This window comes from Dendroctonus ponderosae, unplaced genomic scaffold, assembly GCF_020466585.1.
Source record: "Dendroctonus ponderosae isolate FM_Combo_2020 unplaced genomic scaffold, Dpon_F_20191213v2 Dpon_F_20191213_7, whole genome shotgun sequence".
Taxonomy (NCBI): Eukaryota; Metazoa; Arthropoda; class Insecta; order Coleoptera; family Curculionidae; genus Dendroctonus; species Dendroctonus ponderosae.
Window position 1 is genome coordinate 571,750 of NW_026018916.1, and position 13,393 is coordinate 585,142.

Here is a 13,393-nt window from a genome sequence, read left to right on the forward strand (position 1 = left end):
AAAATAGACCGAAACGTATTTTGATTGATAAATAGAGACAATAAATGACTGAAACCCAGGAATGAATTTGATTTGGATTTGTTGCCAATATTTGCTTGCAGAAGTATGAAAGCGCTAGTAACAAACATCGGCGGTTTATCTTCAAACCCATTATATACTGTTAGCGTTAAAGTAAAAGAGGCACTGTAATCGCTATCGTAAATTGGGGTTCAGATTCATTGTAATTACTTTTGAACGACATTTCAGTTATCATCGGGCGCTGATAAGCCAGGAAATTCCTGTTAATGCCAGTCTTCCCTGTGGTTCATTGGAAATAAGGCGGCTTTTAGCATTTGCGCGTTTGATGCTTAACCAAATTGCAATAAAAATCTCGTTAGTTAATTAAAAATGTATTTTTTTGCAGGAAATTTCTCGAAGCCGCCCGCTAACATGGACGACATTTTGATAGTTTCCCTGAAAAGCAGCGAACCTGCTAACTTATGGGTGGATTATTTCGCGTCATATTTCGAGCAAATTAGCAAGCAGGCGAACCGGAAGGCCCCGTTCAAGTAAGAGTTGATTCGACCCAAAAAAACTTCTCTTTAAGTGGGGTTTTATCAGGATCAGGAATGCCTACTTGGAGGATTCGCTAACACCGAAAATCGAAGACCAAAAGTTCATTGAAGGAGCCACTGGCGTGAAGCTGCAGCTTGTGGTTGTTTGTCCAGGATTTCTGGACTTTGTTGCTCAACACCCGGAAGAATCCGCTGGGCTGGCAAAACTGCTGCTAGCAGACCGCACTTTAGCTCTTTTACTTGGGGTAACCGATGACGATGTTACGGAAGCGCATAGAAATGGTAACTTTCCTCACTCACCTATTAAGTAAAAGCGACTCTAATTTCCTCCTTCTTTGTAGCCCTGCCGCTGTACTTCCAATGGCAAAGACAATCAGTTGGTCAGGATCAGGACCAGACTTTCACGAAAAAATTCCTCAACCAAGCCATGACCATTCTGTCGAAGATTTGGAAACAACAAAGCTCCGTAACAGCGCAAGAAAAGTCCGGATTCTCCGTCACACCCAAGAAAATCAAACAGGTGGGATTTGCGCTTTATGTAAATTAACTATGTAGAATACTAATCGGTTGCTTCAGGGCCAAAACAGCGTTTCGATCATCTTAACACATCCGCTGCAAAAGGACGATTTGGTGAAGATTTCGCTGGAACGAAACGGTGAACTTCACGAAATTAAGTCGGTGAAGAGGCGCAATCCATACGTAGTGAAAATCACTGTGCCGGAAAACCTGATTGATATTACGGCGATCGTGAATATCCTAGTGGAGAAGAATGGAAATATTATTGGAAGCCGGCCGGTTAAATGCGAGAGCAAGTTTAGGGAGCTGGAACAGATTTTACGATCCGCGAACAATCCGGTGGAGTTTATGTGCCAGGTGAGTCTATATTGACGGTTTTTTTGCGGAAAACTAAATTAATTCGGCCGCATTTTAATTAAAAAGCCTCTTTTGGCGCTGAAGCTGATTTTAAACCGTTAAATTGCAGACATTGGGATTCAGCCCGGCCGACCGGGAACATCTGGATAGTTGGCTTGTGCATGGATTTCAGAAGAATCTTCCTCCACATTTCAATCTGTTTGGTACACACAATACGCCCTTTTCTGCCAGTATCACTGTACGAAAACAAAGTGAGTTGCATTTGTGGAAAACATTGTTTTTCGTGGGTCAACGTTTCGGCTATTTTTTTAGCCGTTTGCATGCTAAAAAATTGTCAAAATTGCTAAAAAATGCCGAATAAACTCCCCACGTTGGGGAGAAATTGATTCGGATTTCGGAACTTTTAAATAACAGCGAGCAGTTGACTAGTTAAACCTTCCATATTTAGACCTGCGTTTATAGAGCGCGCAAAAATCAGATTTTAGTGGGATTTGAATGAACCTTTCACAGCACAGAGAGTCAAGTGTCTTCTTCAGGGTTATTCACGCTATACGGCACGGAAGTTTGCGGCTAAACCGTTTGATTTTTTTAAAGTATTATTTTATGAATTGTCCGACGCCTATCGGGTGCGTATTTTAAAAATATTTTTCAAACTCAACAAAAAAATCAACTATATAGGATGTGCATAATTTTCAGAGCAAAAAATCTTTGGCTAAAGAAAAACAGTGTGTTTTCCGCAAGTACTTTTGGTTGTGTCCTTTGCACCCAGCTGCAAACTGTCATAACTGTAGCTTTTACAAAACAAACTACTTTCAGCCAACAGCAGTGTATTGATTGACTCATTTTTAGGCAATGAAGAGTTTCCCACACTGCTCCACTTTGCCGCAAAATTCGGTCTGGAAAAGCTGGCTGCCCAACTAATGGACTGTCCAGGAGCTGAGATTGCCTATGAAGTGCGAAACGTGTTCGGAATGACCCCGATTGAAATTGCCGATTCCAGCGGCCACAATTCGCTTTCCAGCACGCTGAAGAACTATAAGAGCATGCATGAAGTCACCTCCTGCTATACCACCTTGAAGCACTTCAGCTTGCGAAGCAAGTCCGAAGAAGGTACTTAAATTTTGTGCAAGATTTCCCAGTCTCGTTGCTAAGCGAGCGATTATTTTAGATGAAGAAGGTTACTTGAAGCCGCGAGAAATCGACAATCTCTACAAATTATGCCCGGCCCCGCGGCCGGTTAATCCTGAGATGATGAGAAGCTGTCCAACTCCCATTGTCACCCCATCGAGCGAGTGCGGCAGCTCCTTATACTTAGCAATGGACAGAACAGGTAAAAACCAACCGGACTGGGAAGAAAAGCCGTCGGCTAATTCCTGCTCAATTACAGCAATAGCGTTTTCACGCGAAGATCTCCGCAAGTCAGAAAACGAGCCAACTAGTCCCAAAAAAGAGCTCGACAGGCAAAACCACAGATCCCCTTCACCCAACGCCAGAAAGCGCAAAGCAAATGCCATTGTGGAGGACAAATTTCAGCGAGAATTAGCGGAAATTATTACGGATTTCAAGAACAACGTCCACTCATTGGCGCAAGTAAGCGCTCAGCCATTCTGTCCAGTGTTTACTTAAATGACCCTTTGGTTTGTCCGAATTGCAGGTTGAAAAACTGGTGGAAGAATGGAAAAACCGAAACGATGTCCAAAAGTCCTTCAAAGAAAAGCAGGATCAGCTAAACCAGATGCGCTTAAGCTACGAGAAAATGCAGCAGGAATACAAAGCCAAGACCAAGAAGTCCTCTCCAGTGGACAAGTTTATGAAGCTGTTTTCCAGACAGTCGAAAACCGATGAACAATCGGAAGAAATCACTTCGGAAAATGTGATTTCCGGGCCGGCTTTAGCGCTCAATCAAAGCGCCCGGCCAATCAGCAGCTTGAGCACTTCTTCGAGTGGATCTAGTGGAAGAATGAGCACCATTAGCGGGTGCAGTGTAGGCGATAGCGGCACTCATTCGGATAACGAAGACCGAAAGGTACCTAAGCATTTTATTTGTGCATAAAAAATAGTTCAACTAAACAACGATTTTAGCTGATGATCAGCAACAGTCAAGGGGACAATGACTTCAAAGAGCTGGACTTTAGCAAGACGAACTTGGAGCTAAATTATACTCCAGTGCCGGTACCAAAGCCAGTAAAGTTCTCCAGTATGCACCACTTTGAAACCATTGAGGAAAACAAGCCGGTTTCCAGGCCTGATACTTTATCAATCTCTGAACAGTTTTACATTCAGTTTCCCCCTAATGGACAACCAGTTTCAGGTAGGAATGACGATTTTTTATTGGTGTTTTGGGCAATACCGATTGTTTGGCTTTGCAGGATTCGATGACGCTCAATCAGAAACCCCTAAGAATAATTACATGAACCTACCAGGTCCTCCCAGTTCTCACGAGTACATTAACTACAACCCTGCAACATGATCTCAAAAACGCATCACCAAAAGTAGACCGTGTAGAGAATACAGCCCCATTTTCTAGGTGGTAATGCATGGGAACTTCAAGTTAGTATTAGTACTAGAATTCACATCGACCAATCATATACAAATACATTTTTTATATTAGAAACACCATTAAAAGTTACTTTGTATTATTAATACTCGTAAGGTAGTTAGGTAACGCAATACTCCAATGGAATCGATGAATGGATTGTTTTTATACTTTATACATGGTTGTTTAGTAGTGTTCTTCTGCAAACATAATATTTATGTTTATCGGCCCCTTATTGTAATTTATTTATTTCCTGTCCTTTGAACTCGATATGTGTTGAATGCGAACTTTTATACATCATTTTATATTTTGTACATTTTATTAAATACATACAATGTGTTATGAATAATAGTTAAGTTTTATTACTAACCATCCTACTAAAGGCTCTATACAGGGACATAGTGAATCTTGCAGGTTTCAAGATTTTTTCTCCTCGTCTCCTACCTGCCTGTTTGGAGTCGAATACAATTATTAGCTTTAACTGGATCTTTTTCTAATTATAGAACTGTTTGAAGAGACAAAAAACTATCGGTGAAAAAAAATTGTTTATGTACTGAACCAATTTCTCTAAAGAAATGTTTCACAACAATGAACTTGGAACTGCAATGTTAAAAAAACACAAAAACAACAAAAGTAGAATTTAACTCAATAAGGTGAAGATATATAAAACTGTATATTGCCGTTTAAATCTCCACTCACACAAATATCTTTATCAAGTCAAAATCAAACACACAATTAACGATGTAAATAAGTGTGACTAGCAGTAAAAACCAACAATCTCTAATCACATATCTTCAGAACAGTAAACACATTAGCTTGTGTGCAAGTTCGGTTATATGGAAGCAATTAAGACGAACTCGAAGTAGACAAAGCAAACGGTCATTTGCAGACCACTCGAGGCTAAAAAGTAAGCAAACTGGGACGGAATAAATTAAAATTCACAAACCTTTAAAAACGACTTGCAATTATTCAGTTAAGCCGCAAGGTTACAAACGGGAAGGTGGCTGTTGAGTCTTTAGTTGTTACAACTTGTTCAGAGTGACCGAAATCGTTTACAGGATGATCGGTAAGTTTTGTGTTGTTTTCTATTTTGTTTGGCAATCAAAGATTAGGGAATTTTGCCTTAAACTTGGTCAATTCATTGCGAAATTGAAAAACCATAAACTACCTTTTGTTCCCTCAACATTTAAATAATAGCTACTTTAAAGCAATCAAAGGTAATAAAAGTAGACTCTAAGTACGCCTTTAAGACTAAACGTGAATGAAAATCACGAAATCGTGCAATTGCCATTATCCTTCAATTAGCATCATAAATAAATGCGGCTTCCCATTAACAAGTGGCTAAATTAGAAGCCAAATTACAGCGCTTCGTGGAAAAATGCAGGCAAACTTCCATTAACATTTAATGGCTAAACGAGTAGATTAAGTGGCTTCTACTGTGAATTTCATCAGCAACAAACTGTGATTTCAGCGAAAATGTTCAGCATCCTTCTGCTGGTTATGCTGTGCTTCTCTTGGGCAACATCAGTTGATTGTAAGTAAATTAAGCAAAATATACAGCTAGCAGCAAAACCAAGGATTTTATTGGCATTTCAGATGCTTGCCCTCCTTCGAATAAAATGAGTTCGTGCTCCCCAAAATGTAAGGACGACACACAATGCCATGGGAAAAAGTGTTGCCCTAACATTTGCAACACTAAGTCTTGCGTGCCGGATCACTTGCTGGAATCTACTAAAAACGACGGATACAAAAACCAACATTCAAGTATGAAAGGGATCAAGCAAAATACTGGAAATATTGTTTTCATATTTTTTGCAGAAACAGCCACTGGCAGCTATTGCGGAAATGTAAAATGCAATCCGTTTGAAAAGTGCGAGCTGGATAAATCCACCAAGAGGCAAAAATGCATGCGTACATAATAATCTGCTTATAGTGATTTAGTATTATTCAGTAGTGTTGCTTTGTCATTAATGAATTTATATAAAATAACAAATAATTAAAATATCAGGAAAAGCCTCTATAAAGTGGCAGGAATGCTTGGGACCTACCTAAATGTGCATCTTCTCTTATTTAATATAAAAAACCTCATTCCAGGATGGTCCTTTCATTATTACGTTGCCAACTTTGAGCCTAAGGTCCTTGTGGACTTCTCCAGTCGTTTTTGGTGCTGCGCCCAGGCCTTCCGTTCCCTTTCCAGTCTTTTTTGCTCTCTGAGGATCTTCTGAGCCTCTTCATCCAAGAGCTGTTCGCCAGCCCAGCCCCCATTTTCGTCCCATTCCAGCAGCTCCCCAGTCTGCAAAACGTACTTTCTAGACAAGCTCAACAACGCAAACAATCCCTTACCGCCACATTCAGAGGATCCTGAATGGCACTAAGTCTGCTATTCACATTAGAGCCGCCATTCCCGTTCCTGTTTCCAATCAAAACTTTCGCCTGCCTCCTGATTTGGGGGGTCATGTCCTCGAAATAATCCTCTCGATCCTCAGCGTTTCCATCTGCAGTCTCCCCAGTTCGGGCCTTAACTGCCTGCTCTCTATACTGTTCGATGTAATCATGCACAGTCTTCGGCTTGTTGTCTCTGAACTGATCGTTGCCCCAATCCGACCAAGTGGGCGGATCCTCTGAGCCACTGGTGACCACATGAGTCAGTTGCACTGTCTCAGAGAAGCTGTTTCTTCGTTTGCGAAAGCAGCACAGGGTTCTTCGAAACACATTGGAGAACACAAGGAAAAACGACTTTAACTTGAACAACAACCAAGCGAATAACATTGTGAATGTCTCCAAACGGAAATTACATGGCGCTCATTTATAAATATTGGTAAAAACTGTAAACTGAGATAAAGGAAAACAGTAACGAAATAAGGTTATGCTCAGAGCAATTTTGATGTTTACTGTCACCACTTGTCTTTATCTACGACTGTCACGTAAAACTGATCGAACGTTGAAACCGATGGAAAAAATGGCGCCCGATGAGTCATCGAAGATTCTGGGAGCATTCAGCAGAAAAAATATTCACTACTTTAGCATAAAATAATAAAGAACGCCACGCTGTGTCATATCGATGTCACGCGACGAATTTCAAAAAACATCGCGCACTTACGAATTCTATATTTTCCTTGTACTTGTTTCTTCTCAAGCACATTTTGTCTATATTTGCGTTAGTTTTGACTATTTTTTTCAGTACTTGTTGAAATTGTTTTCGTAAATACTACGCACCTTGAGTTTCATGTCATTTTGTCGTGACAGTCTTTTGTTTAATGGTGGATAGGAAAGTCACTTTAGGATTCGCTCCGTCAGGATTTATAAAAATCACGTATTTTCGAAGTTTTTGTGCGGAAACGCGAGTATTTTCTGAAGGAGAAAGTTTTAATTTGCCGTTTCATTCTAATTTCGTGGCCGGTAGTGGAATTTTACCAAAAAAACGGGCTTTTTTGTGTTTGCGACTCTGACGTTTGCTGTCATGATATCAAACTGAACCAAAAAGTGCTCATTTGAAGTCTGTTTCAAGTGCACCGAAAGACTCTCCCATCTTTGAAAGCTGTTATAGTATGGAAAAAGAACAAGGAGTTCGCAAAGAGAATATCTATAAAGTAAGGATATCAACTTTAAACATGGTTCGGTCAAAGCGCCGAACAAAAAACGAAATTATTTTCAATATATGTATTTCATAATGCATTCATTCAAGCGTACAAAAATATAACATGTTTACACAGTGATTTTAAATATTTATACAGTTTTAATCCACAACAAACAGTAAAGTACACAAATTGATTTACTGTGGCCGTGAATGTCGTGGTAAAACTGTATTCGCTGGCCACAGTAAATCCATCTTACAAAAAGTTAACATTTAGTATTCAACCTTATAGGGACTGCTAAAAACAATTCGTTAAAGCTGCTCAAAATATATGTAGTAGGAAACGTTTGAACTTATTGCACATCGAGTAGGATCAACAATTAAGTTGCCGAATGGCCGTTAAGACATTCGACAAATCCAGCACCAAAGAGTATCTATTGTAAAACAAGTGTTAGCAAATCCCTTTAAAACATGAATTAAAGTCGTAGGAAAAAATAAAAGACCATTATCGCTAAGAATATCGCAGCAGCCTCAACTAATCAGACTTATGGGTACAGTTTAGTTTTGTCATTTTCATCAGATCTCACGGGTTTTTTTGTTGAATGCAATGGGAACTTGGTTTTTCAACATACCTAAAAGCAATTCATCTTACTTGCTAAGATCGTAACACAACTTAAACACTATAACAACTCTGTCATCATCTAATGAATTTACAACGCAAGGCGACTTAAACAAGACCTAATGTTTAATTAAGAATATTAGGACAAAGTAAATAAACGACTACATTATTAGTTTTTACATGAGGTAGATGCTTGCCTTAAAATTAACTAAGTATTCTTCTCAAACGTGAGGTGTCAACAAAGAAGATGGTTTCTATTGCTTCACAAACAACTCATTTGAGGAGCTGATTAGTCAATAAACAAAAAAAAACAATTTCTTCACAACTGCTAGTATCCGTTGAAATTAATTGACACGTCACAAAAGCGAACATTACGATTAAAATTACTTTGGATAAATAATAATGTTAAACTAAACAATAAATTAACAGATTGAAGGTAACTAATGAAGACATTTTTACTTGTACGTATATGGAAACAATCATTACGGGGCTATTGAACAAGATAGGGTGGTATAGTGAAATCAGCAAATTCAATGTCAAATAGAACCAACAGCCAGAGCGATATATCTATATAAATAAAATCGAAGCACAGAAATTAAAATTGTTGAAAAGCATATTGCTTCAGATAGTTCATTTGTACACCGGTTTACATCGGAATGTTTAACAATTGATGGTGTTTCTACTCATTCAGAAATATTGCATTTCGGCCTGGTAACGTTGCTTAGACTGAAAATGGAATGTTAAGTGAACGCGAATTCTATCGGTGAAGCAAATACTGGTTTAAACACAGTGAAACAGTAACTGAGGGAGAATCTTAAAATAATTATTTGTATTTGTGTAACAAGGAATGTATTTGAGGTAAATTGTTACTGTGGAACCCTGAAAACTATTAAGTAGGTATGTAGGAAAAATTAATTAAGAAAATCAACTTTTCACAGTGATCGGCTATTATGATAAATTTTCGTTTTACCTTATGATTTTCTACCCGCTATATGTACATACCGATGTTTAATAATATTTGAGCATTTTATTTTCTTAAAATATCTTACACTTTCAAGTCATTGGTTTTGCATCGGATTTTTTAAAGAATCTGCCTATACAGGGAATTGCGTAATTTTACTCTATCGATAGATGAAGAACTAGAAAGCTAAATTCAATGTTGAAATTCTGAGTCGATCTTGGGTTTTTCATGAATTTTTACGTTTTCTATAACTTCAATAGTTTGCAATAACTGAACGCCTAATTGAGTTAGAAGAGAAAAATTGGACATTAATACTTATTAGTGTCCCATTTTTCTTTAAGTGATCGTTTTTTCTTGCTAAGATTTATGAAATCTCTATCTTTACTGGTTTTTTACCCGTATATCAAAAGAGTAAACTTACTATCCCCTGTAGAGTGGTGGGCTCAAGCTCTATGGCAAACTTCAAACAGCAAACCATCGTCCAAATCGGCAATTTGAATTTTTAATTTATAATTTTTTCATTGAAAAGTAGCTAAAACTTCCAAGTTTGTTCCTATTCATTTTATCTGTCGAAGCTTATCATTGAAAATAAATATGTGAACTCGCCTACGAAGAAATCGTCCAACTGCCCACAATATAGCTGGTGAAAAATCAGACGATTTTTGCTTTCATACGCGAACATACAACAAAAACGTTTTATTGCAATGTGAATTGATCAAAAATTCTGAACAAAACAGGGTGCGAAATAGCCCGAAACCCATTACATGATAAAAATTGAACTTCTAGTGTGGTTTTGGAGCTACAACCACTCTGTATATCTGTTGTTTAGAATGACTTTTATATACAAATATTAACTAAGTCGTTGTTTTCAAATCTATTATTTCTTTTGGTTTTGTACACACATAGCGAAGGCACACCTCAAGTGTTATTTTAACTTTAAATCGGAATTAATTCTGAAACATGTAATGATGTAATTCGAGTTTATAAAATGTAATATTTTTTAAGACTGTACTTTAAGGATTTATGGTCACTTTAACGCAACTCAAGTGCGGATGATTCGATCTTCTTGGCGTAGAAAAAGCCAAGAAAGTTAACACACATATACATACATCGACTAAACATGTAGACACCGATGAGTTTTGAGTTGTTGAGTCAAGTTAAAGCCACAATTGCTATTAATCTTTGGATAAAATATTACATAGATTAAAGGTTGTTAAACTAGACGATCGAATCACATAAATAAAGGGTCTACTGTTTACATAGTTAACCACACTCAAGTGGGGAATTCTGAATTTTTTTGACGCAAATCAAACGCGGCCTTTTAACAACCTTTAAATTAACCTGGATAATCTGGTAACGTTGCATATATGTAATATTTTCAAGAACAATCAACACAATCAGTACTGATTCAACACTTGTGTCAGGCCAAAACTAAGAACCCTTCAGTGATGCGCAGGCAAACACATTATGGAAAGGTGCAAATGTTTGGTCTGATTGTTTTGTTAAAAATTAATATCATTCGCACGCTCGCATATCCAATCACGCACTTAAAACTAACATTACATCTAACTGTACAAAAAATCTTACTAACTGTATATATGTTAGGTATGTCAGGTACATATTTCATATTTCAAATTGTTACAGAAAACATTGTACTCATTTTAATAAATTTTGCCATTCGAAGCGTTGGGCAAAATGTATTCAAATCAGATCAATGAACCAGATCCAAAAAAAGCTAACAATATAAAGGTCGACTCGAAATCTTCAAGTCCTCTTAAGGGAAATGAATTAATTTGTTACATGGATATAAAAATATGAAAGCAACCATTTTCATATTTGAGCAACTGTGTCTGCTTTGGGAGCGTATTTTGGGTACTCCGAAGATTTCCTGTTATATCTAAACACAAACTTACCACATACGTAATTATTGCAGACTTTGTTATTTTCGGATTATTGCAAAGTTGTTGAAATCCCATCCACCATCACCACTTCGAATCATTTTCGCATGCTTTGCAATAATATAGCAAAATCCAACATGCTTACACATAAACACATATTAGATAGATCTTGTTAAAACACAGAAGTACGGCGGTTTTCTTCTCAGACATTGTTCACACAAGATTCGATAAACATATAAACTTACAATTTTGTACATTATTTTCAGAAACACCAATGTAGTAATGATTTCGTTTAGCTGCTCATACCTAACGGTTTCGTTACAAGATGCTCAAAATTTCATGGGAAAACGACAAATGTGCCGCCAAATTGTTACCCTTGGGCAGACTGGTATAGTGTGTGAATGTGAAACAAACGTTAATGATTATGGTAAGCAAAACCACATGATCGAATGCAACTTGAAATCAAAGAAGTGATCCAAACTTCCCAACTCAAGTGGTTTTCGACACTTTTCCAGTTAAAAGACCAAAAAAAGCACGAAGTCGAAAGTAGTCAGAGTAAAATTCTGCGATTTTCCCAATTTTTAAATGCAAACTTTAGAAATTGCAGACAAACTCACGAGAGTTTGATTCAACCAGCGTTCTTTCCTAGGCGATTTCAGAGTTTTCTTGGGACCAAGCAATTGAGCCTAGTTTTCCTTATTTTGCGTGATTAGCGCACCAGATATCCTGGAACAGAAGCGCCCCAAGCCTAAAAACTAAGAAGACTAGATAGAAAACTAGAGTTCCTATCAGAGAAAATGTCCTGAACGGTCCGGTACTTTCCCAAAAGCATTCGCAACATTTCGATAAATAGTTTCTGGTAAGCTGTTAGCAACAGCCTTAAATACTTAATGTAAAAATCAGTCGGTTAAGAATATGGTCAACCATTTTCTATCTATTGTAAGGCTTTGAATATTGAAAATTTTCTCTAGAAGCAACAACGGAATTTGCGTTTACCGTCGGTTAACCATTCGGTTCGAGTACTGGTGACAACCGCCTATTACTGGCCATTGAACCATCCAGGAACGAAAGCTGCGTAGAATTGAGGGAATTTTCCGCACTCGACCCATTCGATTTCGAGGGCAAATGACCATTTTTATCTGGGGATTGTTTGCACCGTTTCGCACTGTCGAAAAACTTATAAAAGTCGTAGAATTTCGATGGGTTTACATTGGAATTCGGGTCCTCTTCGTAGTGCCTCAACAGTGGCTCTGACTTGTTTTTTGCCAAGTTGCCGTTACATTCGAATGCATAATACTGAAACAATTGATGCGCATGTAATTTCGCTCTGCCAATCAGTTAAACAACCTGAGTATTTACCTGTGGATTTTCTGTGATATGGACATCACCATTAAGTACCTTCCCATTCACGTGAGACTGTTTGCCGATGCCGTTCACACAACCGTTGGGAAGATCTCTGGCACCCTGCCAACAAAAGTGAGTTCATTTTGAGCGGAAAATCGGGCAATTTTGCTGCTACCTTTGTGTCAAGCTGCTCGGGAGTAGCCGGCGGTATATGTGGATACGGTTCTTCGGCTACCAGTTGTTCCACTTCGTGGTGGGCGATCGAGCATGGCTCATCCATTCTATGGCGGCAATAGTTGAGTTGATACAGAAACCCATTGAAGAAGGCAAGCAACGATCGGACTAACCTGACTTGAACGGTGCCGAGTTGCGATCTGTAATGGGCAACAACCGGATGATAGTTGCTGGACATGGCCAAGCGGGCTCGCGTATTCGCTCGCCTCTTCAAGCATCGCCTCCTCAATAAAATGAACGACACACAGCACAGAATGCATAGAGCCGCCATTAAAATTCCGAGAATGATTCCTGAAAGCCCGCAAAACATCATTAGCCATTAGAGCACGTTGAGCTGGAAGCAGTTTACCAAGTCTCTGTTTACCGGCTACATCTGACCCATTCAGCATGCCATTGGGGTTTTTCGACATGTGAAAAGTCCGCACGATAATAGGCGGACACGGTTGGCCAATACCAACATCGTTAGCCGCTCGGACCATCACAAAATAGGTGTCATCAGTGGAAAGATTCGTTAGAAACGTCGATACCAAGCCTGAAAACCCAACCATCCTGACGCTGAATTGGTGTCTTTTATACAGGGTTATTCCCGTTTGATTTTTAAAAAGTATTATTTTATGAATTGTCCGACGCCTACCGAGTGCACATTTTGAAAATATTTTTGTAATATACAGGGTGTCCCACAGGCTCTAAAGGTATCAAAGTTGTATATTATTGCATTTTTGGATTCGCTGAACAAAATAAGTGTCTGTTTTAATAAGGTTTATAATACCTAAATCTTAAGGGTTTTTAAATAATACGAA

The 13,393-nt window shown here is 38.4% G+C and overlaps 4 protein-coding genes across 6 annotated transcripts in view; 2 read left to right on the forward strand and 2 right to left on the reverse strand.

The window, feature by feature from the left end:
- Nucleotides 1-4,312, forward strand: part of LOC109536534 (phosphoinositide 3-kinase adapter protein 1) — a 30,226-nt gene extending 25,914 nt beyond the window's left edge. For all 3 annotated transcript variants that reach the window (XM_019902800.2, XM_019902798.2, XM_019902801.2), the window contains 11 exons: nt 404-548; nt 601-836; nt 896-1,074; nt 1,131-1,427; nt 1,537-1,678; nt 2,277-2,537; nt 2,596-2,757; nt 2,815-3,017; nt 3,082-3,453; nt 3,510-3,738; nt 3,797-4,312. In XM_019902800.2, the coding sequence (XP_019758359.2) occupies nt 404-548; nt 601-836; nt 896-1,074; nt 1,131-1,427; nt 1,537-1,678; nt 2,277-2,537; nt 2,596-2,757; nt 2,815-3,017; nt 3,082-3,453; nt 3,510-3,738; nt 3,797-3,897 (2,327 nt within the window). In that variant the 3' untranslated portion in view covers nt 3,898-4,312. The remainder of the gene's footprint in view (nt 1-403; nt 549-600; nt 837-895; nt 1,075-1,130; nt 1,428-1,536; nt 1,679-2,276; nt 2,538-2,595; nt 2,758-2,814; nt 3,018-3,081; nt 3,454-3,509; nt 3,739-3,796) is intronic.
- A 628-nt stretch (nt 4,313-4,940) lies between these two features.
- LOC125505214 (antileukoproteinase) lies at nt 4,941-6,057 on the forward strand. Its single transcript, XM_048668638.1, has 4 exons — nt 4,941-5,029; nt 5,435-5,497; nt 5,560-5,727; nt 5,782-6,057. Exons 1-4 carry the CDS (start codon nt 5,023-5,025, stop codon nt 5,880-5,882), a joined length of 339 nt encoding a protein of 112 aa, XP_048524595.1. The 5' UTR covers nt 4,941-5,022; the 3' UTR covers nt 5,883-6,057.
- On the reverse strand, nt 5,759-6,879 carry LOC109536535 (receptor-binding cancer antigen expressed on SiSo cells). The gene is made up of 2 exons (XM_019902802.2): nt 6,307-6,879; nt 5,759-6,256 (listed from the first exon to the last, which is right to left on the reverse strand). The coding sequence occupies exons 1-2, from the start codon at nt 6,730-6,732 to the stop codon at nt 6,074-6,076; spliced, it is 609 nt and encodes a 202-aa protein (XP_019758361.2). The 5' UTR covers nt 6,733-6,879; the 3' UTR covers nt 5,759-6,073.
- A 729-nt stretch (nt 6,880-7,608) lies between these two features.
- Nucleotides 7,609-13,393, reverse strand: part of LOC109536537 (immunoglobulin superfamily DCC subclass member 4) — a gene marked incomplete in the record, with an annotated part of 22,207 nt that continues 16,422 nt past the window's right edge. The window contains 5 exon segments of the mRNA XM_048668637.1: nt 7,609-12,311; nt 12,375-12,479; nt 12,535-12,640; nt 12,707-12,884; nt 12,943-13,125. Of these exon segments, the coding sequence (XP_048524594.1) occupies nt 12,018-12,311; nt 12,375-12,479; nt 12,535-12,640; nt 12,707-12,884; nt 12,943-13,125 (866 nt within the window).

Coding starts and splice junctions, on each gene's coding strand:
- LOC125505214 (XM_048668638.1), top strand. Junction 5,498..5,559: donor TTGGGCAACATCAGTTGATT/GTAAGTAAATTA, acceptor TTGGCATTTCAG/ATGCTTGCCCTCCTTCGAAT. Junction 5,728..5,781: donor ATACAAAAACCAACATTCAA/GTATGAAAGGGA, acceptor TATTTTTTGCAG/AAACAGCCACTGGCAGCTAT.
- LOC109536535 (XM_019902802.2), bottom strand. CDS start 6,732: ATGTTATTCGCTTGGTTGTTGTTCAAGTTAAAGTCGTTTTTCCTTGTG. Junction 6,257..6,306: donor AGGATCCTCTGAATGTGGCG/GTAAGGGATTGT, acceptor TACGTTTTGCAG/ACTGGGGAGCTGCTGGAATG.